This window comes from Mauremys reevesii, linkage group 6 (assembly GCF_016161935.1).
Source record: "Mauremys reevesii isolate NIE-2019 linkage group 6, ASM1616193v1, whole genome shotgun sequence".
Classification (NCBI taxonomy): Eukaryota; Metazoa; Chordata; order Testudines; family Geoemydidae; genus Mauremys; species Mauremys reevesii.
In genome coordinates, this window is record NC_052628.1 from 4,540,883 (window position 1) to 4,568,552 (window position 27,670).

The 27,670-nt window shown below is 44.7% G+C and overlaps 1 protein-coding gene across 3 annotated transcripts in view; it reads left to right on the top strand.

The window, feature by feature from the left end:
* Positions 1 to 27,670, top strand: part of FAM219A (family with sequence similarity 219 member A) — a 138,320-nt gene that overhangs the window by 84,007 nt on the left and 26,643 nt on the right. For all 3 annotated transcript variants that reach the window (XM_039543629.1, XM_039543630.1, XM_039543631.1), the window contains exon 2: positions 924 to 1,023. In XM_039543629.1, coding sequence (XP_039399563.1) covers positions 924 to 1,023 — 100 coding nt within the window. The remainder of the gene's footprint in view (positions 1 to 923; positions 1,024 to 27,670) is intronic.

The window sequence follows — 27,670 nt, forward strand, 5'->3', positions numbered from 1 at the left end:
TCTTATCTGAAATGGCATATTCCAGTATTTAGTATCCCTGGAATATTTGGATCTAATATTAGGCACGTGTTTTCCCATGTAATTCTGTCTGATGTAAATTCTAATTTACAAATGTATTCAGCTTAGTTTGTAGCTCTGAGATGGAAAGAAATGGACCTTATTAAAAGCAATTTTTGCTACAAAGATGATTTCAACAGCTTTGAAGTTTGCAGTGAATGGATTTTAGATCTTTTGTTAGTGATGGGATTGTGCGAATTAGCAACCTGTGTGGAAAAAACTATACCATACAATACCGCCTGGATTTTCTGCAAATGGGCCTGGTGGATGGGACATCAGGATTCTCTAAGAGAATTTCAGTGCTGCTGCAAGGTGCTGCAGACTGACTTACTCAATTATCTGCAAAATGGGTACAGCACAGGCAGTAAAGGCTTCTTGACACCCTGTCATGCAGGGACCAGGAGTTCAATCTCCATGTCCCGTCAATCCTTGGCCTTCCTGAGGTGTGCCACCAGAGTGCTAGTCATGAATATGATATGTCAGCTAGGAACTTGACTGAAACTACAGTGGCATTTCACACAGGTCACCAAACAGCCATTAGGTGGTAATGGCTGGGTTACTACCAATCTGGGCTGGATTTGAACTGGTGACGGAACAACTCTGTATTATCTTTCCAGTATCTTGGATGATCTATCATCTAAGCCTGTTGAAAACTGATTTTTTCAAATAGTGCCCTAAACTTATTAAATGGCTTCCACCATTCTGTAGAACCTCTGGATTTAAATGATTTAAAACGCACAGCTGTGCTCTCTGTCCTACCAAACTTGGATGCGGGTGGTCTCAAGCAGCAGCAAATTAGAGAAATGACGGCATATCTGTGTTTGCTAAGCCATGTCTGATGGTTGTTTGTTTGGTTTTTTTAACAGGATCCAACAGCTGCATCTATCTCAGACAGAGACTGCGATACAAGGGAGGGAGAGACTGTAGCCATGAACTATAAACCATCCCCACTTCAAGTGAAACTAGGTGAGTCTCTGCATTAACACAGGATGATGATTTTTAAAAAAGGGAAAGCTTGCCAAAGGAGTGTAGTGTACTATGGGATTCTGTGGTGTGACACTCATGTGTGGTGTGACACTTGGAAGGTGATAGGGAATAGGCAGCATGGATTTGTAAAGAACAAATCATGTCAAACCAATCTGATAGCTTTCTTTGATAGGATAACGAGTCTTGTGGATAAGGGAGAAGTGGTGGATGTGGTATACCTAGACTTTAGTAATGCATTTGATACAGTCTCGCATGATATTCTTATTGATAAACTAGGCAAATACAATGTAGATGGGGCTACTATAAGGTGGGTGCATAACTGGCTGGATAACCGTACTCAGAGAGTAGTTATTAATGGTTCCCAATCCTGCTGGAAAGGTATAAGAAGTGGGGTTCCGCAGGGGTCTGTTTTGGGACCGGCTCTGTTCAATATCTTCATCAACGACTTAGATATTGGCATAGAAAGGACGCTTATTAAGTTCGCAGATGGTACCAAACTGGGAGGGATTGCAACTGCTTTGGAGGATAGGGTCATAATTCAAAATGATCTGGACAAATGGGAGAAATGGTCTGAGGTAAACAGGATGAAGTTTAACAAAGACAAATGCAAAGTGCTCCACTTAAGAAGGAAAAATCAGTTTCACACATACAAAATGGGAAGAGACTGTCTAGGAAGGAGTACGGCAGAAAGGGATCTAGGGGTTATAGTGGACCATAAGCTAAATATGAGTCAACAGTGTGATGCTGTTGCAAAAAAAGCAAATGTGATTCTGGGATGCATTAACAGGTGTGTTGTGAGCAAGACACGAGAAGTCATTCTTCCGCTCTACTCTGCGCTGGTTAGGCCTCAACTGGAGTATTGTGTCCAGTTCTGGGCACCGCATTTCAAGAAAGATGTGGAGAAATTGGAGAGGGTCCAGAGAAGAGCAACAAGAATGATTAAAGGTCTAGAGAACATGTCCTACGAAGGAAGGCTGAAAGAATTGGGTTTGTTTAGTTTGGAAAAGAGAAGACTGAGAGGGGACATGATAGCAGTTTTCAGGTGTCTAAAAGGGTGTCATCAGGAGGAGGGAGAAAACTTGTTCACCTTAGCCTCTAAGGATAGAACAAGAAGCAATGGGCTTAAACTGCAGCAAAGGAGGTTTAGGTTGGACATTAGGAAAAAGTTCCTAATTGTCAGGGTGGTTAAACACTGGAATAAATTGCCTAGGGAGGTTGTGGAATCTCCATCTCTGGAGATATTTAAGAGTAGGTTAGATAAATGTCTATCAGGGATGATCTAGACAGTATTTGGTCCTGCCATGAGGGCAGGGGACTGGACTCGATGACCTCTCGAGGTCACTTCCAGTCCTAGAATCTATGAATCTATGTCTCTGTTATTATCTGGAGCACTCCAGTCAGTTAAGACAACTTCTTAAACAGCTGACAAATCTGACCATGCCACAGACAACCAGTTGCTCAAGAGGGACCTCCTTTCTATTACTACGCTGGGGCTTCTAAAATGGAAGCTAGGGGAGTCCCTCCCTTTCTGGAAGGTCTTCTCAAGGAGGTAGCTCAGTGGTTTGAGCATTGGCCTGCTAAACCCAGGGTTGGGAGTTCAATCCTTGAGTGGGCCATTTAGGGAGCTGGGGCAAAAATATGTCTGGAGATTGGGCCTGCTTTGAGCAGGGGGTTGGACTAAGATGACCTCCTGCGGTCCCTTCTAACCCTGATATTCTATGATTCTGTTCTATGAAAGGATGGTGTCACCTTTGTCTCTGAAGAGGTGCATCAAGATGAGATAAATATTCAGTGCTAATAAAATGCTAGGCTTATAAAAGTCATTGGGGTGAAATCCAGCTGCTGTCCTGAGATAAGCTGAGGCTTTAGCTCAGCAGTGCATTTGCTTGACAAGTCTGACGATCATATTTCTACCATAACTCTGGTGGAATTTCTCCTCAGACATAGCCCTTCACTAGTGTATATGCTGTGCCTGCTTAGTTAAGCAAGTATGTGTCTGGTGGGCTCATTCATATATGCAAACAAATGCACTGTTAGGATAAAGCATCAGCTTAATTCAAGACAGCAGCTGGATTTCATCCCCAATAACTTTCATAAGCATAGCATTTTATCAGCACTAAACACTTATCTCACCTTGATACAACTCTTCAGAGCCGAAAAGTGACACCATCCTTTCTGGTAGGTCAGGAGGGAGGGACTCCCACAACTTAAGTTTGAGTATTAACTAAGCAGGCACATCGGACAGACTAATTGAGAGAGAGCTTTGAGGAGAACTTTCAACAGAGTTTTGGTAGAAATATGGTCCATCATATAGATATAGGTAGATAGATACAGATATCAAACACACGTTTGCCTCCAATCTTTGCTTGTGGCTGTGCCAAGAATTTTAGGAGGAATGTTAATTGACATGGGGCAGAATGGGACTAATTTGATGTCTTGAGCCATTGGAGCTGTTTGTTAATCCTTGTCAGCTGCCTCTACTTTTAAAAACTGTCAGACTTACAAGATGTACTCACAGTTCAGTGTGGCTCACCTCTTTTTGGATAGGTCTATACTCACCGTCCGGGTCGACGCAGTGAGTTCGACTTCTCGGAGTTCGAACTATCGCGTCTAATCAAGACGCGATAGTTCGAACTCCCCGCGCACTCCGATCAACTCCGGAACTCCACCACCGCGAACGGCGGTGACGGAGTCGACCTTGGAGCCGCGGAGTTTGACCCCGCCGCGTCTGGACGGGTAAGTCAGTCGAACTAGAGTACTTCGAGTTCAGCTACGCTTTTTGCGTAGCTGAACTTGCGTACCCTAGTTTGACACCCCCCCCCCCTTAGTGTAGACCAGGCCTTTGTTTCAACCCTCATTCCCCTGCCTCTTCTCTTGTCTCTCCTTCATTTTCTGTCTGGTGTAGGTCTTGAACTCTTCAGGGCAGCAATTTGTCTTTTTAATCTTTTCAATGCTCCAGGCAAAGTTATAGTGCTATATAAATATTCAGTAGCTTTCCTCGCACAGCTATTGCATGGGCCATTTAGAGGTCAGGATTCTAGTCCTACTGCGGATGTGCCAAAAGGATAGTGGCATTAACCCTTTTTAAAGCTTTAACAATGCTAAAAAAAATTTTTTGGCATTGTTAAAGCATAGTCGGTTGTTCTAATGTCAAACTCAGTCCCTTGATCTGACAGTAGACTAATCCATTGTCTGTTTTCTCTATGGATATTCGGACATATAGTAACCACCTGCACATTTTGGGAATCCTGGTTCAAATGAGCTCTGTCAAAATACCAACTCAGCATGAACACAACTTTTACTTCCAGAGCCAGCAGTGGTTGGGCATGCTGCTCGGGTAGTATGCTACATCCTGGGAGATGGATTGTACTGAAAATCATTAACCTGTCCAGCCACTGGATGTCCTCCATATTTGGAAGAGTGTTCCATTATGACAGAAGCATGGTAGCTGGAATGTCGGTGCTCAGGAATGGGTGTTAAAAATAGGAAGAGCCTCCTGGTTGCACTGGAGTTTTCGATAATTCCTCAAAGGCAGGGGTTGGCTTGAACATAGCTAGTGCAGTAAAACGTTTAGCTTTTTCTCAAGTAAAAATACTGTGGGACCATATTTTAAAAAACACACAAATGGGCTGTAGCTAGTTCCATGGAAACAATATCACCTGGTTCTGGTGATAAACCACAAACATTTACTTATGATTTATTACCCTGACCCTTAATGAAATTATAGCCTTGATAATACTTTAATTCTTCTATATTTGCTTGACATATATTCTGACGCTCCTGCTGTGTTTGTATCACTGTGTCAGATTGTAAATTCCTCGGGGCAGGGACTTTGCCTCTTATTTGTAAATCACTTGATAATGAGGTGTTCTTCAACACTGCTGTCAATGTATGGGCACCTAAGCATTCACAGGGTGTTTTCAGCACATCCTCACCAGAAAGTGTAACAAATGGAGCTGGTACCTCAAGCCTATGAGAACAAGACAGGGCTTTGATAAGGTGAAAAAGGAGAACAAAGTAATCCCAAAGGGTAAATCTCAGAGTTTGATATCCATTGGAAGACAGCAGTTCCCTATGTGATTCCCATAAAATTCTGTATTGTTTTAATGATGCATAGGCCACCTGTTTGGCTACTTCACTTTCTTAATTCCTTTTCTGTGCTGAAAGCTTCATCAGTATCTTAGGTTTGTCCTACCCACATTTCAGATCAAATGGTGGTGTAAATAATAGAGCATTTGTGTAAAATTTAGAAATGGAGCTAGTTATTTGAGTTCCAAGATGGAACTTTATGTAGGTGAGTGAGAAATCACAGGAGTTTTGCTGACTCCAATACACCCTGATTTCCTTCACCCACCTGGTGGTTGTGATTTGGACCATGTAATAGGGTTTAGAAATTTCTTTCACCTGCTCTCGACCCTACCACAAAGAAGCAAAAGTAAGGTACACAGAATTTCATGCATGGCTAGGAATTCTCATCACCTCTAGGGACTGGATGGTAATGGTCACAGTTTCAGGGCTCCTGTGCCTTGCTGTCTCTCCAAGGGCTATGACCAGAGGTACAAGTTACCACACAGCTCTTTCTCAGCAAGCACCTTTATTCTTAAGGTAAAAGCATTACAGTGAAAACTTATTAAAAAAAAACTATAAAAGTTCCTGTATGCATGCTGAAAGCTTACCAGAGGCCATCAGTCTTACAAGGCCATAGTAGGCCAAAGTCTTTTCAACCCCTTCTGCAAGGGTTGGGAGCCCCCTTGGACAAAAAGTTCTGTCCATTTGCTCCATTTAATCCCAGCCTTTTTATATCAAAAGTCCTTTCTTCGTCTGTTGGTCTCGGTTTGAGACAGCATATGCGAGCCTCCCCGGGGCGACACCTCCCAAGGATTGGGCGGGGGGGCGGTTTACAAGTTGAGTGATTCCCCATAATCACCCCTTGCGCACACACTAGTCTTAGTTTCTGGTGGAGCTATGGCAATCCTCCCTATCTGGAGTTGCATCCATAAACCATCCATATGCTTAACACAGTATGGTCCCCAAAGATACTGCCTGCAGTTGCAGTAATGTACTACAGAACGTCTCTGCCAGCTATTGACAGTCTTCACTAAATGAGAATTACGAGCAATGACTAGATATCTGAATCTGATCTGCTATGAGGATGTCTTGACGATTTTTAGTGAAGCCTAGAGAGGAGATATGTATATACAAAGCTGTAGGTTCTAGAATAAGAATGAGATTTCAGTGGGTGTGAAAATGTATGTTCTCTGGATCAAATTTAGAAGGCAAGCTAATGGAGACTTAGCTGGTGTAATTAAGACCTTTTTTCCACTTCCCTCAGCATGTAACCTTTTCCCTTTAGAATCTCCCTCATTTAGACACTTGGATGCAATGAGCTAAATTCAGAGGTGACCTAGTGTCAGATGATCAGATGGAGATCCATGTGCTCAGCGGTGCAGTCTTGAGGGGTTTTGTTTTTGTTCGGAATTTTATTGCAAGACTGCATGATAGAAGTGACCTCAATTGCAGCAGCACTAGATAAATTATCTACTGTCCTAGTTGCAATTGTTTTCCCTCCGAGCTTAGATCTCATGCTGACATTTCTCTTAATTCTAAAACATTCAGTGGCTGATGCTAGACAGCCCCAAAAGGAGAAGCGAGTGTCACAAAGTAGCCTTTGATGTGAGCTACAGTAGTTCAATGATATCATCTCCTAACACAATCAGAAATGGTCCTTTCTTCTTGAAGCAAGGAGCCATCCTAGTACTAGTAACAGCAGAGCTATTGCATGAAATAATTGGGTGCTAGCACCTTCCTGCTGGCAACTGCATTGCAGGAGATTTCTTTTTCTGCTTTGTGAGATATTGTACGATTTACTCTTTGAGCGGGTCTACTATTGGGGAGGAAATTCTCCTTTCCTGGAGCCTGGGGGGCATGAATGCCCCCACACTCCATCTCTGCCTTCCTGATGGCCCTCTCTGCCTCACTTTCCCTGGCCCAAAACACAGCAGCACTGTGGGCAGGCAGGAGATATCGAACAGCTGCATAGAAGGGACATGGGGAAAAAGTGGGATTTGAAGGAGAGAGATGGGGGGAGAGGAGCTGTCCTCTGACAAAATATTGATGTTGTTCTGTATTAAATGTAGTAACCTGGTTAGATCTCTAAGGACTCTTGTCTTCTCCCACTTTCCCCTGTGCTAATCCCACCTCTCCTGAGATATTGACAAGAACTTGATGGAATTCTGCTAGAGGTGTGCTGCTGCTGCTTAAATCTGCCTGAGGGCTCACTCTTGAGTAGCAAAGGGGAACTCTTTCACGATATCCAGAGACTGCTGCAGCTGTCACACATAGGGAGTGAGAGTGGGACAAGCAGTCAAATCAGAGTTTCACGTGGCCATGTAAAAAATGGCCTGATCATTACTGGCCCAACCTCTGCCTCTCGCTAATTGTTCCTCTTTTGTTTCTGCCACTAGATGGTTTTGTGCACAAGAGTCCTAAGACTTTATTCTGTACTACTAGGGAGGAACTCAGACTTCCTGATTCCTTACGGTCTGTCTGATTTTGTGGGTTTCTGTGTAGACATTAATTAGGTTGTCTACCTCAAAATGCAGAAAACACTTACACTTTATTTGTGCTATCATATTAATATACGTTAGCCAACAGGTAGGATTCCTGTAAACCACAAGCAACTCTCCGGAATAAACATTATTTAGAGTATGTAGTTCTGCCAGTGATCTAAGACTAGCAGTTTAATGCAGAATTTCCATCTCAAGCCTGATGCAGCATGATATTCCCCCTGATGTGGTAGCATTAAGCGCGTCTTAGAGAGCTGGCTTTAAGGATGGATTTAGATTCCAGGCTCTGGCTTGGTGGAGAGCAGAGTTAATTGAGGAACTAATCCATTTGAGGAAAGAGGGCAGGCTGACCGCACACGCCGTGGTATTAGCTCCTACTGCCTACCTCTTGAATGACATTGATTCATGACAGATATTGCATTGCTCTGCTGCTGGGAAGGAAAGGTAAAGGGAACACTAATCGATATCGGTTGAGAACGACAGAGCCTTCAGCATTCAAGATAACAAAATCTGTGCATTTCCAATCGTAACCCCTATCCCAATAGGGGGTAGCCTTCCTTTCTCACTCCATGGTGTTCCTGAAACTCTGGTTTTTCTTTTTCAGTAGCCACTTTGCATTTCCTTCAAAAAGTAAAATTAATAGGTGTGGGATTGTTTTTAAAACAGCTCCATTGAGCAGCTACAGAGAGCATACAATAGCATAACCCCATTGCTGACAGCATTCAAGGACACAGCACTCTATGCATAGGGTCGGACGTAATGACTGAGGACAGGTGTCCAAATTTTGCTCAGCTGTGGGTTGCCATGGCAGCTTGCCACAAGTTTAAGAGCTGCAGCTAAATTATGCAAAATAGGGCCAACGGCAGCAGCCCTTATTTGCAATACGGAGAGACTGCGAGGCCCCCACCTGACCATTCCCTTCTCAGATCAGGAGGGAGAATTGCATGCTGGGATATGTTGTTTGTAACAGGCACATCTGCATATTAACTATGAATCCAACTTCTTTTGTGGAGCTGAATGTGTCAGTACAACCCTGTTATTCTTTGTCCCTTTTCCTTGATGCCTCTTTCCTGGCTTTTTATACAAAAGAGCTCCGTGATCTAAATACTTCATACAGATAATAGAATAATAAGCAAAGGTTGTAAGTGGCTGAACAAATCAATACCATTAGTGTATCCTTTTGTCAGTACCTCAGATACTGTATTATTCCCAATTGTTCTTCTGAGACAGGGCGATTCATGCTAATTAGGTAGAGCAGCTGTTGTTTCTGGGAACAAGCTGTATAGGTGGATTCGAAGAGCACTTTTAACAAAGAAATTGCAACTCTTCTGCCGGCTCCCAAGGTTCCAGCTCCATTGAGAAAACTGCAGATCTCCATATCCATAATCATTTGCATTGTGACCTCAAGTGACATCATTACTTAAAGTGCACAAAGCTATTTTCTTCCCTTGGGAGTTCCCATTTCCTTTCAGATTGTGTCTGTACTGTGTGCTGGGGGAATGAGTAATGCGGAAGCAGAAGCACAGTGGCAATATAGCACTGCTATTGATTGGCTTCATGATGATAAAAGTGCAGTCTACCACTTGGAGGCCTCCTGGGGGATGAGAGGAATTTATTTAAACATAATTTCATGTGTTATTACTCCTTCCAGTTGTAACAAATTGTGCATACAATTTATTGTAGCATCCTTCTTGCAAAGTATCTCAAGACTCTTAGTGAGGAGGGGGAGAATATAAAGCTCAATAGATTTTGGGTCAGTGGGCCTCATGCAGGCAGCATGGGGATATGATGGTAAAAAGAGGCCACTGCCAAACGTAGTGGTGATGCAAGAACTCCTGCAGCTTAGTTGGAGTTGAGAGAACGGAAGGAAGCAGTAAAGGGGAGCAAAGAGGAGGTGAGTGGAGTTTAGTGTCGGTCACAGACTCAAGTGAACAGGAAAGTTGTGAAGTGAGATTGGAAGAGAAGAGTGACTCCCTGGAGTTCTGCAAGGTCCAGAGGAAGTCTGGGTTGGAGGAACAGGGCAGGCAGGTGAGAGTGAGGGGCAGCTCGAGGAGAAGAGGGAGGTGCAAGTGAATATTATAATCTAGGAGTGAAGCCACTGAAGTGGATTAAAAGATTGGTATGAAGCTAGTGAAGAGGAGGGTGCTGATATTCCTAATTATTTATATAATACTCAAAAATGTGATAGGCACAGGAGAAGACAGACTCAGAAAATCCCCTTTTTTACGCAAGTAGAAATTAGAAATTAATCATAGATGCCAAATATGTATTTTTACTTAAGGAAACTAAATGAAGGGTCCATGGTTAAAGCAGAGGACTGGAAGGAGGTGTCCTAAGTGCACAATATAATTAAAATTGCAGTCAAGGAGGAAACTTACCACATCTATGGAGAACGAAACACTGCAGGCAGCACTGCAGAAGTAGTGAGCAGGGATGCCAGTTATACCCAGAGTTCAGGTAATGTGGCATATTTTACCCTCATTACTTTTTTTCCATATAGTAAATGTAATATTGCTGAAACATCCTGGAGAGACCTAAAGGGGGCTTCCCACCAGTTTACCTCCGCAATGACTTGGAGAAGGCAGCTCTAGCTAGGTTGATGGGAGAATTTATTTCATTCAATCCATGGTGCCTGTGCTGAGACTGCCACAAAAAAGGAGGAAGGGGAAAATTAGCGCCAACTGTTCTGGCTTCTGTGGTCTGAGCTCCTCTGGAAGCGGGATCCACTAACTCATTTTGCATAGACCACCTGTGGGGAATGTTTCACCCTTAGCCTGAATTACCCAGATGTTGTTATTTCTCTATTGTAAACTCAAGTGTTCTTTCTAATGTCATCTTAGGTAGGTGAGCTTCTCAGTAGGACCACTCGAGGGAGGCCAGTAGAACTCTGTGTAATTAACATAAACTGGCCCCAGAACAAACCACAGCATCTGCAGATCCTCATTCGGTGCAAACATTTTCTGCATTTCATTCATGAGATATGAGTCTTAAACTTTGTCTGTCTGACAGTTGATCAGATTCATTCTCTTTTTCCTTCTCTACACCGCGTGTTCAGTTATTAGCAGCCTGCAACCCCTCATGGCTATTGGTGCCAAAATGCTGGGCCAGCAGATAAGGATTGCATTGAGTAAAGGAATAATATGCACTTGTCAAAGAAAGGAGATTGCTATTCTTGGCTCTTGACTACCGTTCCCAGGCAAAGACGATGCTGACGGTACCCTAGAAACATTCATGTTCTCCCTCTGAAATCATAGGGGATCCTCTGTACCTACCCTGGGCTGAAAATGAAGGAGGTGTGATATAAGCCAGCTGCCATTACGCAAGGTCACAGTGGCACTAACCTTTTCATACAGTGGACCACTTCTTAATTATTTATTTGTATTACAGAAGTGCCTAAGAACTGCAGTCTCTCCTTTTAGCCAGCATCCACATCTGCTAAGCTGTCTCCAGGCCATTTGCAGTCCTGTCCTGCCCTTCTGTGTGCTACTCACCCTCCAATCTCGGGATCAGAAAATTTTATCACTGATTTAAAAAGAAATGAAGCAGCCACGCAGGGGGCAAAAAGTGAGTTGATGGGGTGCTAGTCATTTATCCAAAGAAGCCTCTGGACACTCAAGTGTCCTGGACTAACAAAGTATCTGTCAGACATGGACAGATGCTTCACCATTGAACAGAAGCAGCTCTGAGGACCACAGTCTGAGAATTATGCCAGTGCAAGCAGTGAGCCATCTGGCTACTTCCCTCTTTCCTTTCCTACCTTGCAAACTTTTTGCAAAACTCTGTTCTCTTTCTAGCTGGCATAATTTTTTATGAAGTGGGTCTTGTTGAAAGAAAATAAAGCATTTATAGATGCCACATATTTACCAGAGACAAGATTTGTAAAAAGCTGCAGTAATTGGACAGTCTCCAGTTCAGTTAATCTATTCCTCAAGTTGTTAATCGCAGCTCTCTCAAGAGGTTCCACTTACTATCTGGGTCAAGGCTGACTAGCTTGTGCTGATGGAATGTGTTTATTATGTCATTCATAGAAATAACACATCACAGGTAGGGATAATGCGAAATAGCTCCAGGTTCCTTTGCGTGCACTTGCGCGCACCCCCATTTCCAAAGGGAACAACCAGAAATGATCAAAATAAAACACCAGGCCAAAAGAGAATATCATAAAGTCTTGTAATAACGGCTTCCAAACAACCAGGAGAAGTAGCTTAGTCTATTATAAGTACGCAGGGCCGGCTCCAGACCCCAGCACACCAAGCACGCACTTGGGGTGGCATTTTGCCGGCAGAGCAGCAGGCGGCTCCGGCGGGCCTTCCGCAGTCATGCCTGCGGGAGGTCCGCCGGAGCCGCGGGACCATCGGACCTCCCGCAGGCATGACTGTGGAGGGTGCGCTGGTCCCGCGGCTCGGGTGGACCTCCCGCAGACGTGCCTGCGGATGCTCCACCGGAGCCGCGGGACCAGCGGACCCTCCTCAGGCACGTCTGCAAGCGGTCCCCCGGAGCTGCGGGACCGGTGACCGGCAGCGCGCCTCCTGTGGCGTGCCGCCGTGCTTGGGGTGGCCAAATTCCTAGAGACGCCCCTGTAAGTATGTGGGATCCTGCTCCATTAGCGTGTTAACCAAGAGAGAGGACTTTCTGCCCAGAATCTCACTGGGCCAGATCATGGACAAGACTTTAGATGGGACTTCTATTTTGGTGTTGTGATTGACCACTGAGCAGAGGGGCACACGTGCCAAAACCAAGTACAGCTTTCCTATGAGAAGGTTACTACTCTGGAGACAAGGCATCATACTTCTCACACTCCTAGTTCATTCTCTGTGAGGGGCCTGCCCTTTCCCAGTCAGTCTCCAACTGTACATTGCCACCTCTTCAGCATTTACTTTTCAACTAAGCCACAAGCATTTGCACTGTGGTCTGCAAAGTGATGACTCCACTGAGCTAATGTGGACCAAGGTGGTGGTTTCAGTCTGTTCTTCCCTGCTGGATGTTTTGCAAAGGATTTAGGAAGAGCAGATGATCTTTCAGTACCTGGGCACAATGAGGTCAGTTGTTTGTTCTGGGTTGCCTTGTGGTTTTTATGCAGGCCTCATGGCTTTTGACTGTTTCTTATGGCTTGAAATAATTGATTAGTAGACTTAATGGTCCCTCCTGGCTTTAACAGTCGTCTAATCTGACCACTGCATAACACAAGCCATTGGTCCCTATAACATCTGACTGAACTATAGTGTATCTCTTAGGGCTTGTCTACAGTACCGCACGGGGTTGATTTAAGATACGCAACTTCAGCTACATGAATAGCGTAGTTGAAGTCAACGTACTTAGATCTACTTACCATGGTGTCTTCACTGCGGTATGTCGACAGCTGACGCTTTCCCGTCGACTCCGCTTGTGCTTCTCATTCTGGTGGAGTACCAGAGTTGACGGGAGAGCGCTCAGTGGTCGATTTATCGCATTTATACTAGATGCGATAAATTGAACCCCGCTGGGTCAATCGCTGCCTGCTGATCTGGCCAGTAGTGTAGACAAGCCCCTAGAAAATTATCCAGACTTGTTTAAAGGCTTCAAGGGAGGGAGGACCTATGTCACTTGTTGCTAAGCTGCTCACAGGTTCACTGTTAAAAACCTGTGCCTTATTTCCAATTTGACTTCTTGTAGTTTCAACTTCCAACCATTGGCTCTCTTTATGCCCCAGTTTGCTAGGTTAAACAGCTCTGATGTCTGATATCTTCTGCCTGTGAGTGTACTTACAGACTCTGTGAGCCAGTCACCATTGAACCTTTGTTTTGATGAGCCAGAATAATAGATAATTTCTTAAGGCTTGTGAACAATATTTTCCGGATCTTGGGTTTTAAACAGATGTCTAGGAAGAACCCACCTGATGGACAATATTTCTCTTCCCTTCCCTCGGAACTTGGCTAGGTTATTTTAGGGTTGGAGGGAAACATATAGGTTAAGGAGTGCACTCAAAATACAAATACATCCTGTTTGGTGTCCCAGGTCATGGGAAAAATACCCACAGTCTCTAAAGCTAATCCTTTTCTCTGTCCCCATTGCTAAAACTGTGATTGCATTGGTTTTTCTCCCACTACTCCTGTGACCAATGCCATCTACTCCTCTCTGCCTCTAACCTGTACAAAATGGTACAATTTAAAAGCCTTCTCCTCCACTCTGCCCATGTGTTTCATTCCCATTTTCAGATCCCTTCCTTGGCTCCCTCCTACTTCCCACAAGAGTAAAATTATTCATCCTTTGCTATAAGGCTCTGCACTGCTCAGTAGCTACCCACATCTCAGCCCAGTTTTTCCTCCTCCTGTCCCTCCTCTCCCAGCATTCGGCCCAGTCCTTTTTCTGTAATCTTTGTTCCCAGTCCCATTCTTAACTCCGTGCCTTTTTTTCATGTTGCCTCCTACTCAGAAAACAGCCTGAATCAATATAGATTAAGCTTCTCTGGGCAGGAAATTGTCTAAACTATCTGTCTCGTGAAGCAGCACTGTTCGAAGCGCTATGTAAATAAACCCTCTGGAATCTTCTAAAACATGCCTATTGTGTATCTAAAAAGCATCATATTTTACCTGCCCCTTTGTTTACTTCTAAGCTTGCTCTTTCCTGTTCTAAATTTGAATTCATTGCTGCTTTAACTGTACATCCTACAATAGTCTCACCCATAGCAGTGGTTTTGCTCACCTGTCTGAAATGGGCACAGTTAAGTCAGCTAGTGTTCATGTCTCGTGAAGGAATAGTACAGCTCAGCCATCTGCAGTTCACAGAGGAAAAAGTACTTCCTGCCATGAATAAGCTGTGAGCCATATTTGAAAATAGGCTTTAATCACATCAGGCATCCTGGAGCTTCCTGCTGCTGGCCACCACTCTGTTGCAAGGTGAGAGCCTCACTTCAGTGCTGGAGCAGAAAGTAGGAAGAGCTGACTTTTAAACGATGGGGTTTATATTCCAGTCAGTAGATATTGGCTGGGAATTACAAGGTGGGAGGGAAAAGCCTAACGTACAAGCAGTTGTACACTGTGTGGGGCTGTCTGAGACGTGACGTTTGACATATTCAATGACCCCAAGAGAAGAAAACATCTTGTGTTCAAAGGGACACTGTCACGTACTGGTCACTTGAGTTCCAAAGTTAAGTTGCTTTTTAAAATTTACTGTAGATATAGGAACATTCTCAGTTTTAAAATAATTAATAACCACCTTTAAATGAAAGCAGATGTCTCAGGATTTAAACATTCCCATGCAGTCTTGGAAACCCAATCCAACAGCACTGTGGCAGCACGTGGGAATTTGAATGTGTAACCAATGAAACAAAAGTAATATTGGCTAGTTTTAATTTCATGGTCCAAGCTGAGTGAAGTGCAAAATGGATAAAAGGTATGAACCAATAGGGTTTTTTTTTATATTCGGCTCCCCATAGGGAAATGGTAAAGAGTAAAGTAAAGCTTTAAAAATCCTTTCACTATAATCTTTGCTAATGCTAGTAACGTATAAGATGGCTTCTAAATATACTAATGCGGCTTGTCTTGAAAGTGTCAAGCCCTCTGTAAGAATTCTGAAGCAAAATTAAAGCAGGAGAGAGACTACCGTAGTTTTCTTGTTGCTGACATTGGCCTTCTGTGGCTCCAACTTTCATAACTAGCTGTATAAGAGAAAAATGCTTCTGTACTACAAATTGGCCAGTTCAGAGAATGCACTTGGTGTGCATGGAGTCCAAACATAGCTGTAATGTCAAGGAACGCTCAAATACTTCCTTGAAGCAATTACATTTTCTGCCTGCAAGGTAATGTATGAATTTGGGAATGGAAAAAGGAGGACGAGGTCTGAACAACCAATATGATTGCAAGCTGAATCATTTATTATTTACAATGCATCACAACATTACATTGCTGCTGATTGGTTCTTTGTCTGGCATAGAAATGATGTAACCCCACAGAGGTCCACTTGTGGGCTAACTCTATACTTGTCACTTGGGCAGAACTATTTCTTGATGCAACTGTTACTTTTGCAGGAAGACTGTGGCAGGCAAAGCCAAAGTAGCGAATGGAAATAACAAGTGAAGAAAGGTAACGCTTCCTCTGCTAAAAGTCAGCTGTCTGCACTGTTCTGTATGCCTTGAGATTCACATTCCGAAGACTCTCATGTGGCCAAATTAAGTCTTGGCTTCTCATCCTTGTCATTTTTTATTTAAATTACTTATTTGATAATTATTCTCTATATTGAAACAATATTTCCTTTTCTAATTTTTTTTCAGCGTTGAGATGTTCATAATGTTTGGATCAAATTAATTTGTCATGTCTGGCTGTTGGACCCCATCCAATGAGGAGTAAATGTTATAGATTTCTCTTCTAATTCCTTAAAAGGGTCACCAGCACCAGAGACGATTCATTTGCCCTGCAGCCCTAGACTTTTACTTCTGGGACGCCTTTACGAAATCAGCTGGCTGAAGACCATTTTCCTCCTGTAGCCTTTCATGGGAAAGGAGAAAGATCACAGATAGCATTCCCAGAAAGGCAACCGGGGACAGGGCCGGCTCCAGACCCCAGCGCGCCAAGTGCACGTTTGGGGCGGCATTTTGCTGGCAGGGCGGCAAGCGGGTCCGGCGGACCTTCCGCAGTCATGCCTGCGGGAGGTCCACCGGAGCCGCGGGTCCAGCGGACCTCCCGCATGACTGCGGAGGGTCCGCTGGTCCTGCGGCTCCGGTGCACCTCCCACAGGCATAACTGCTTGGGGCAGCCAAATTCCTAGAGCCGCCCCTGACCGGGGAGAAGCAAGTTAATGTGGAAGCCTTTCACTGCCAGAGACCTGGTTCACGATATGGATGATAGGTGTGTTCTGTCCCCCACACAGCAGACGTGGGTCCTGGGGCCTGCAAGCTGATGGGTAGCTGCATCATACAATGAGACAATATGGCACAACTCACTACAGTTGGGGCTCCGTGAATAGAAGCAGCTCTGGGTTGAAATTTTAGGGCCACGATGGTGCTAAATTGACAATACTACGTTGTTGGGGAACTTGGACCTTTATCCGTGTTGTTCCTGCTTCTAGCCAGTGCTATAGATGTTTAAAGCCCGAAGGGACCATTATCATCATCTGGTCTTGCCTGCATGTCACAGGCTGTAGAACTTCCCCCAGTAATTCCTGGATCAGGCCAAATAACTTCTACTGCTAGAAGAGGGCCTCATCCTCCCTGATTGAACTAACCTTGTTATCTCTAGACTGATTCTTGCCTGCATATTTATACCTGCCTCTGGAAATTTCCACTACATGCATCCGACGAAGTGGGTATTCACCCACGAAAGCTCATGCGCCAATACGTCTGTTAGCCTATAAGGTGCCACAGGACTCTTTGTTGCTTTTTATAGATCCAGACTAGCACGGCTACCCCTCTGATACTTGCCAAATAACTTGTGATTGATCTACAGCATCCCTCCTTTAGAAAAACATCCAATCTTGATTTAAAGATAACTAATTTCTCACTTTCAGGAGCTCTGTATTCACACAACAAGAAACCTGATTTAGAGATTTATAATTGGTGATAGGGTTGCTTGAGGTTACCCCCGTGCTTCCTTATTATTTTTATTTATTTAATTATTATTTACGTACCTGTTTTATTTTTATAGTAGTGCTTAGGAGCACTAGTCATGGCCCAGGACTCCATTGTGCTAGGCACGGCGGAGTTCTCTCTCCTGCAAGTTGGTTACACGCTGGACAAAACAACCACCTTTGCTAGCAGGCTGTCAAACTTGTAGTTAGCCCACTCGTTTCCCCTACCCCAGTTAAGATCAGGGTCCCCGTTCTACTGCCTGTTAGGCTGCCATTGTTCTGGAAAAAACTTACAAACTAAGACACACGAGCAAATTAAGCGTAGACCGGGTGAGGTATAACTTACAAATGTACCAGGCCTTGTCTTGCTCGGTTTTGTTAGATGTGATGGTTGCAAAGGCTTTTTAAACAGGCAGCTTTATCTATTTGTATTGGAGCACGTAGAGACCCTAAGAGGGAATTGGGGCCCATTGTGCTAGGGGGTGTGTGTGTGTGTGTGTATGTGTGTGTGTATATATATATATATATATATAGAAGAGTCTCTGCCCCAGAAACCTTAGAGTCTAAAGAGGGGGTGGGGAATGGGCGAATGGCAGGAAGGGGTAGTGGACAAGAAGGAATGAAGAGGAAAGGAGACAGTGTCAGCTCATCACCTGCCTTGTCAGGGTCAGCTGGCAGGATCTGATAAGCCTCCCAGCAGAGGAGAGCCTGGAGGATAAGGAGAATGAAAGGCCACTTTTTCGGTACTTCCGTGTGTGTAATAAAGAGCCTAACTATGCTCCCTCTTTTGAAAGACAGCTGGGTTGACAGCAAGCTCCCGTCTTCAGCACATACTGGTCATTTCACCGCCACTGGTCCCAGCCTGTTTCTCCTCTCTGTTGACTTGCATTTCTTTTAGATAGGTCCAAGTCAGAGTGAAATATTTTACTTTCCAGATATTCAATACTGAATCCTTCGGTGTAGACCCTCGGCTTCCTATATGCAGTAGAAATGCTGGAGCACTGCATATAGCGCCGTGTTCTGCAGGCTGTCGGCGTGCTAAAACTCAGGCTGTAAAACTGTCCAAATTCTTCACACCAGCCTAACAAATAACTGAACAGCTCCTGAAAGTCTAACGGTTTGGGAGAAAATGAGAGAACTGCACTAAATCACTTTTGGAATTGGCTTTTTTTCACCAGGTTAACTGGGGTGATTAATTAAAAAGCAGTAAGCGTGACGGGAAACTGAACATCTTAACTTCCCCAAATGCCAATCTGTTGATTGGTTTCCCTGATGCACAGTGGAAGGATTCTTATATTGTCCTGAAGAAATACAAACTCAAGCTCGACCCTGCATTGTCTCTTTAGTTGGTTTTCAGGTTTCCTTTTCTTTCTATAATGGATATTTGAAAGAGTCCCATTATGTCTTATCATCAGGCCAGCTGCTTCCCAGGCGCCCCCTCGTGACCTAGAGTCATACTACAGTTTCCCAGCTGGACTCTTCAAAAAACTTCACTTCAGGCTTTTTCTTGGTCAAAAAATACCCCTTTGTGGGGGCTGGGCTTAATCATCTAAAATGAGCTGTAAATAAAACTCAAGACATCAAAACAAAGTTCATGCATAAATCCACACAATTCAAGGTTTCTCTTCCCCCTGGCTGGCCGCCTGGCCCAGAGAGATTTGCAGTCCCTCCCTGGCTTGAGCTGGGTCTCTCTGGGTATGTCTTTCCTGCAGTTAAAAACCCGCTGCGGGCCCATACCGTCTGACTCGGGCTCCCAGGCTGTGGGGCTGTTTAATTGCATTGTCGACGGCTGTGTTTGGGCTAGAACCCAGGCTCCAGGGAATAAAAGTCCTCACTCCTAGTTCCCTGCCCTAACCATTAGGTATGATTTTAAAACAATGGAATCTCAATTCTATTATTTCTGCAGCTTAAACCTATTACTGTTAAGATCTAACATAGAGCAACCGTGAGCAATATCTCCTTCATGTGTACAACCCCCTCAATTCCTTGTTTGTAAAGTGATCTAAATCCACATGCTTAAAGCTAAGTTTAGCTTTTGGATACACCTCCCATTAACTACAGGGGAGCCCTGTGCATTCTCCGGAGGGCAGAATTTGTTCCTTTGTAAAGGTGCATTTCCTGGCTGGCTGCTTTAACCACCTGCCAGTGTCCTAAAATTCTCAGCAATCTGGGGATGTGCACAGGCACATTGCTGTCTATTACACCCCTACTTTCCTTTCCAAACAAGGGCCTGTAACAAAGTGTTATAAAGGAACCTGAGCAAGGAAGACAAACCCGAGACAATCTCAGTGAGCTGATTTATTAGCAACAGCTACAAACTCAGTCTTAAGACAGCTGAGCAAGTACCGTACATGCTACCTGTGCTTCCTTGAGGCAATGAGACCTCTTTACGGGCTCGTGCACTGGTTCAGGGAGCCTTCTGAAAGTTATTTAAATCTCAGGTTGGTGGAGAGGGATTGCCTGCTGTAATTTAGATTGCTAAAGCACAGCTGTTAGACAAGATTAGAATAAATCCTAGACTGAACCTGGAACAGAGTCTGCTATCCACAAATCCATGCACAACAGGTAATAAAGGATAGAGAGGGAAAGGAGGACGTGAAGAAGGTGGATGGGTGGACAGTCAAATAAGTGGCCAAACTGTCAGATGGTGAGAGAAGAATTCATTGCAAAATATATTTGTCCCTTATAATTTGTGTTTTTGCACCTGCATTCGTTGCTATTCTGTAAAGTCAGTGGCTAGGCTAGGAGGGGCGGATTTTAAGCCAAAATAAGTTAGAATTCATCTAACATCCCTGGAGGGTGAGAGGTCTAATACTTAATAGCTTTGAAAATTATTGTTTGGGTCCTCTGCTTAGGAATTTGGGGCAGGAGTAGAAACAAGGAGCAGTTCTCAGGGCTCCATCGGAGAAGTAGAGGTTCTCCTGGGGGAAACAGAACACTGAGGCATAGCGAATGCCTCGGTGCAGCCCTGAGCCCAGAGGAACAAATCCTCTTTCATGCTGTTGGAGTTCTGAAAGAAGAGTAGCTTTCAGAGGGTTTTATTTTATATGTAACAAGGTTATGGAATAGCTCTAAAACTTCTCAAGTATACCACAAAACAAAAACTACAGCTCGCCAGACTTTATAGACCCTCTCTGTGGAGCAGTCTAGTGTTTGACATCACAAAACCAAGCATTCTAGGAAATTGAGCTGAGCAGAGCAACATTTGGGACCCTAAAGTGAATAAACTATATTCATTATGCTTTCTTAGCTGAAACTGACCTGTTTATTCTTGGATCCTAATCCTAGAGTGGAAGGGAGGGGGTCTGCCCTGCTCAGTTCTTAGTCCAGGGTGCTGGCGGGAGGGGTGGCCCCAGTGGAGTCCTATTTTATCCTCACTCCCCCCAGTGCAACAGTTCCTGCTTTGGCTGCTTCTGCTCCTGGTGCCTGGAGTTGTATACAATTTTATTTCACTCAGCTCATCAGCAAAACAGTGACAACACAGCCTGGGGCCTGGACAGTGAGCTGGGCTGTGGAGCCAGGGCTGAGCACTAAATATTGGTTATGTTGGGCTTGTGTGTTAGCATATCCAGTAAGGAGAGAGAACCCTCACATTCATTATTGCAGTGACTCAGTCCATCTGAGAAAACCAGGGGTTGGTAGATATTTTAGAACCCAAATTATTCCTGTCATTGTTACTGGGATCCTGCTCTTACCCAGATGACCTGTCACGGAGAACATGTCGTCATTTATTAGCATCTGAATTTTAAAGCATTAGTCCTGCTAAATGACTGAATCAGCACAAAGTAGCAGGGCGCACACTTCTTCAAAGGAGGGCTGTGTTTGGAAAAGGATCTGCTGAAACGTTGTGGGGGTCCATCTTTATTCCAGCTTGGTAATTCTCACGTGTGATTGACTTTGTTCACAAGTGAAAAGCCGTTTTTCAAACTGCTGATGCTGCAAACGTCCCCTGGGATCTGAAAATCCAAGCAGTCCCCATGCCGCTCCCTGCCATCGCCAGTAAGAAAGGTTCTGCACTCAGAACTCCGCTGACAGGTTTTTCAGTGCAGGCGGAAGAACAGAATCCAAATCGCTCTCCCATATGGATATTGGCTCCTGCAGGGCTAACAGGAGTAAAATCTTGCTCTTGTCTGTGAAGTGAGCAGATATGATTGGAGGGTGCGTGGGGAATGGATACATGGAATAGAGAAATGCTGGCTTGAGTTATTTTTCTGACTCTCCCAATGTTTTATCCTGCATGCTAGGCATATTGGTGCTCCAGCTCGTAGCATTAGACCCGCATTTGGCATCACGCTATTAAAAAATCGTGATTCTCTCCTAAGTAAGAGATTTTTAATGAAGTCAGATCCACAAAATCCATCTCCAACATGCGAAAATCTTTACGGACCACACCATGTCAAAAGGCATTGAGGCCTTCAGTTCTTGGGCGTTCACCAGCCTTTTAGGGAGGTTGAATTGGATATAAGTAAAAGGTTTAGTTATTCCCTGAAGCTCATTACTGCCCTTCCGTTTACCTCTCAACTGCAGCTGCTACCAGCCACGCAGGACTGTTGAAAGAGCAGAGCTTTTTCCTCCACCCTCTTCTCTGCTCTCAGATTTTCCCACTCTTCTTTGAGTTCTGTGTGCTGGCATCACTAGGGGAAGCTCTTTGCCCCAGGAAATCTCAGTGTTAAGACTATCTCAATGTGAGACTTGACGTAAGTAGAGCTGCCTGTGTTGTATTGAGGGTGTGGAAAAGGATCTGAGTCCTGAGAAAGAACTACCAAGCAGAGGGAAATGTGAGTTCTGTTTCATCTTCCCTGCATTTGCCTGAACTTCTACCCATGAGGAGACTGGGGCTTCTGCTCCCCACTCTCCTGGAAAGACTGCAGCCTCTTGGGGCAGAGAGGATTAAAAATTTTATTAAAGTTAATGTTTAAAATTAAATATACACAAGTTAAGAGGGAAGGTACTGTACATCTGAGGTCAGGCTTGAGTTATGAGGGATTACGGGTATCGCTTACAAAGGATCACAAGATACATACATATCACATAACCAGCATAGATCCAGATTGGGGTGCGAGAGTTTTTAAAGCGTCAGTGGATAAGTGGGCTACCGAAGTAGTCTCCAAGATGGTGTTACCTTTTCTCTCCTTTCCCAGAATGACTGGAGGTGCAATATCAATTAAAGCTGCTAATGTTTTTATAGAGAAAAAATAAGAGGGAAGGTGATGCATTAAGGTAAATCTCAACAATATTAGGCCTGCCTGCTACTGGTTAGTAATGGGAAATTTGTGTCTGTAATACAAAATAACTTATAAACAATTAAAACTAACATTTTCCACAAAAAAGCTGCTCTTGAACTACCGTCTGACGTTCTTTTTTTCCCAGAGTATCTTTAAAATACCAGTTCTTGGCTCTAGATCTGTTCTTCTGTAACCTACGCTCTGCAAACTTCAATTCTTCTCCCTCTATCTCTGTGCCTTCACTTCCTACTCACTTGTGTTCTGTACTCTGACAGTTCCTCGCATTACAGGACCATCCTTCCCCTGATCCTACTCCCATCCATCTTTCCACACTGCCCATTGTGACTGGAATAGCCTTCCTGCTATGGGTCCGCTTGGAAATTTTCCATCAAAAATTTGGGCTTTTGACTAGTAAATAAATGGTATTTTTGGAAAGTTGACAATTTTCATCAGAAAAGCTTTTTTTGGCCAGAACAACAAAAAGGTGAAGTTTTCCAGGAGGGTGTCAGACAATGTTCTGACCAGGAGTACCCTGGTCCTGTGTGCCCTTGCACCATTACACCCCATCAGCATTTCTTCACCACTAGCTATCTGTTTGTCAAAGCAAAGTCTCTTATAAATCCCAGTCTTATTAATATTTACATATAGAAATGTAACTTCAAGTAAAAGTGGAACCAACAAGAAACATGCCTAACTGTAGCAACTACAATCTTAGGTTCCTCTTTCTACACAGATGGTCTGTACATTGTCTTGTCTCAGTAAACTCTTCAGGTCAGGGACCAGGTTGTGTATACGTCGTGCACGTGGAATGCGTGATGGTAATGAAACCCTGCTTGCTGACTCCTGGTGGGGAGGTGATGCACAGTGACTGCTCCGCTTTCCCTTACTCTTACCAACTCCTGTATATCTACCATTCCCCTCCCCCAGTTTACAAAATCCAACAATGCACAGAACTAACCTGTGCTATTCACTCTATTCATTCGCTTGTATCTCTTAGAGCCTACGTTCTCGGGAGTGCCCGCGCAGCATCCAGGCCAGCGATGCTGCAATCCTGATTGGGGAATTTGGGTGCTACCACAAAGGAAATGATGATGATCCCCAGGTTGATTTCCTTCTCTCCCCGCCTTGTCATAGAAACACTGCAGAAAATTCTTAGACAGGCTCTGGAAACACAAATCCAGGTTTAATTTCTTTAGAGCCAGCCATGAGGAGGGAGGAAGAGGGTGGTAGAAATGTCAGGCTGACGGAATTTCTGCTTCGCTAGGTCGTTTAGATGAGGGCTCAGACAGGAGCCGCAGCTGGTTGCAGTGTTCTGAGCTCTCTCGTTTAATGCTGTCATGGAGCGTACATGCTGCTGGGAGGCATATGCAGAAACCTCCCCTCCCTGCTGTTTGGAGGAGGTGGACTAATGTGCCAGTCAATGAGATCTCATCAACTCGAACTGAGGTTATACACAAGAAGCTTCCCAAAGCAGGGAGGGCAGCTGTATCTTTGCAATGTAATCAATGGCTCCCTAGCAGAAGCAGAGTTACCGAACCTCAGACTCTGTTTGTACCTTTTTCCCAGGCTTGCTTTTACAAAGCAGAGAGGATGTCAACACCCACAAAGCAGTACTACACATCCTTGCTTAGACCAGCTGCATAGCTTAGGCTTAGTCTGCACATAAAAGTTAGGTTGACATAGCAACGGCACTCAGGGGTGTGAAAAATTCTGCCGACCTAACCTGCAGTGTAGACGCAGCTAGGTGGACAGGAGACTGCTTCCATTGACCTAGCTGCAGCTGTTCAGGGAGGTGGATAACCTACAGCAATGGGAGAACCGCTTCCATTGCTATCGTAAGCATCTACGCTATGGCGGCACAGCTGCAATGCCGTAGCTGTACTGCAGCAGCACCTGTACTGTAGACATGGCTTTAGCATTGGTTCTTCTCTGTCTAGTGCGGTTAGCTGCTCTGTTCAGACCTGGACAACTGCTGCTGCCACTTTGGAGAGGTTTTAGCTGGGGCTGTACGTGATGGCCAGTGGTGGTCTGTTATTTTCCTTGTTGGGCCTATCCTGTAGTTAGAAGCGACAAAGAGTCCTGTGGCACCTTATAGACTAACAGAAGTATTGGAGCATAAGCTTTTGTGGGTGAATACCCACTTCGTCAGATGTGCCACAGGACTCTTTGTTGCTTTTTACAGATCCAGACTAACACGGCTACCCCTCTGATCATGGAGGTGATTTCTGGATACCCATCTCACGAGGACAGGCCCAAGAAGGAAAATAACAGAACACCACTGGCCATCATGTACAGGCCCCAGCTAAAACCTCTCCAACGCATCATCAGCGATCTACAACCTATCCTGGAAATCGATCCCCCACTCTCACAGGCCTTGGGAGGCATGCCAATCCTCACTTACAGACAGCCCCCAACCTGAAGCAAATACTCACCAGCAACTACACACGACACCACAGAAACACTAACCCAGGAACCAATCCCTGTAACAAACCCCGTTGCCTTCTCTGTCCCCATATCTTTTCTAGCGACACCATCAGAGGACCCAACCACATGAGCCACACCGTCAGGGGCTCATTCACCTGCACATCTACTAATGTGATATATACCATCATGTGCCAGCAATGCACCTCTGCCATGTACACTTGCCAAACCGGACAGTCTCTATGTAAAAGGATAAATGGACACAAATCAGACATCAGGAATGGTAATATGCAAAAGCCAGTAGGAGAACACTTCAGTCTCTGTGGACACTCAATAACAGATTTAAAAGTAGTGATTCTTCAACAAAAAAAACTTCAAAAACAGACTTCAAAGAAAAACTGCTACGCTACAATTCATTTGCAAACTTAAAACCATCAATTTGGGCTTGAATGGGGACTGGGAGTGGTTGGCTCACTATAAAAGCAATTTTTCCTCTCTTGGTATTGACACCTCCTCATCAATTATCGGGAGTGTACCACACCCACTCTTCTAAATTGGCCTTCAACATTGGTTCTCCACTTGTAAGGTAACTCCCTTCTCTTCATGTGCCAATATATATTTATGCCTGTTTGTGTAATTTTCACTCCATGCATCTGAAGAAGTGCGTTTTTTACCCACGAAAGCTTATGTCCCAATAAATCTGTTAGTCTTTAAGGTGCCACCGGCCTCCTCGTTATTTTTGTGAATACAGACTAACACAGCTACCACTCTGATAATTGCTGTAGCAAGTGTCCGCACCACAGCAGCGTAGCTGCAGCACCTGCTGCTTGTAGTGTAGGCAGAGGTTAAGCCAGCAGCTTGCCCTGATTCCTCTGCACGGGAGGAGGGCCAGCTGTCCAAATCAAAATAATAAAATGTATATTAAAGAGAATCCAGGCTCTTTCAGTCCGAGTGCTCTGAAACTGTACTCAGGTCACCTGCGGCTGCCCTAGATAAACTGTAACTGCCTCTCCTCGTGCTCTGTAGAAAGAGATCGAGAGTGGAATGGAGGTTTCTAGCCATACCAGGCTACGTTGTACGGTAATCTGTGCCAATAAGGCCTCAGCTGGAATATTGCGTCCAGTTCTGGATGCCACAATTCAGGAAAGATGTGGACAAATTGCAGAAAGTCCAGAGGGGAGCAACAGAAATGATTAAAGATCTAGAAAACATGATGTATGAGGAAAGATTGAAAAAATTGTGTTTGTTTAGACTGGAGAAGAGAAGACTTAAGTTACATTGACATACAGCCGCCACAGTAATTAAACCACTGTTGCATGTACACACAGTGTTTCTTGTGTCACCGGTTTGTGTCCACAGTAGCAGCCCTTGCATTGACACAGAAAGCATTGCACTGACGGTAGCTATCACAATTTACAACTCGCCACCATCCAGCGCGGGGTGATTTGGGAAGGGTTTGCAATGCCTCATGCATGAAAAAGGTGTGGCTGTTGATGTACTTCATTGCAAGGTGATCGGGTGCCACAATAGGGATATGCGTGCCATAGAATCATAGAAGATTAGGGAATCATCTAGTCCAATCGCCTGCTCAAATCAGGACCAATCCCCAACTAAATCATCCCAGCCAGGGCTTTGTCAAGCCTGACTAAAAAAAACTAGGAAGGAGGATTCCTCCACCTCCCGAGGTCTTCACCACCCTCTTAGTGAAATAGTGTTTCCTAATATCCAACCTAGACCTCCCCCACTGCAACTTGAGACCATTGCCTCTTGTTCTGTCACCTGCCACCACTGAGAACAGCCAAGCTCCATCCTTTTTGGAACCCCCATTCAGGTAGTTGAAGGCTGCTATCAAATCCACCCCTCACTCTTCTCTTCTGCAGACTAAATAACCCCAGTTCCCTCAGCCTCTCCTTGTAAGTCATGTGCCCCAGCCACCTAATCATTTTCGTTTTGCCGCTCTGACTCTCCCAATTTGTCCCCTCTTCTGTAGTGGGGGGGGGATCAAACTGTAAATAATACTCCAGATCAGATCCCGTGCAGTGTGAGAAAAAAAAAAAAAATCACTGATCCCTACTAATAGCGCCCAATATGCCATTGGCCTTCTTGGCAGCTCGGGCACACTGCTGACTCATATCCAGCTTCTCTTCCACTGTCCCCCCCCCCTCCTTTGCTGCAGAACTGCTTAGCCACTCCGGTCCCAGCAGCCCATAGCGGGATGGATTCTTCCATCCATCAGGAGGACTCTGCACTTGTCCTTGTTGAACCGCATCAGATTTTTGTGGCCCAATCCTCCAATTTGTCTAGGTCCCTCTGTATCCTATTCCTACCATCCAGCGTATCAACCACTCCTCCCAGTTTAGTGTCATCTGCAAACTTGTCGAGGATGCAGTCCACACCATCCTCCATTAATGAAGATATTAAACAAAACCGTCCCCAGGACCAACCCTTGGGGCACTCCACTTGATACCGGGTGCCTGCGAGACATGGAGCCATTGATCACTACTCGTTGAGCCCGACCATCTAGCCAGCTTTCTATCCACCTTATAGTCCATTCATCCAGCCCATACTTCTTTAACTTGATGGCAAGAATACTGTGGGAGACCGTATCAAAAGCTTTGCTAAAGTCAAGGAACAACATGTCTGCTGCTTTCCTCTCATCCACAGGGCCAGTTATCTCATCATAGAAGGCAATTACGTTAGTCAGGCATGACTTGCCCCTGGTGAATCCATGCTGACTGTTCCTGATCACTTACCTCTCCTCTAAGTGCATCAGAATTGATTCCTTGGGGACCTGCTCCATGATTTTTCCAGGGACGGAGGTGAGGCTGACTGGCCTGTAGTTCCCCTTAGTGTAATACTAATAAAAATACAAGC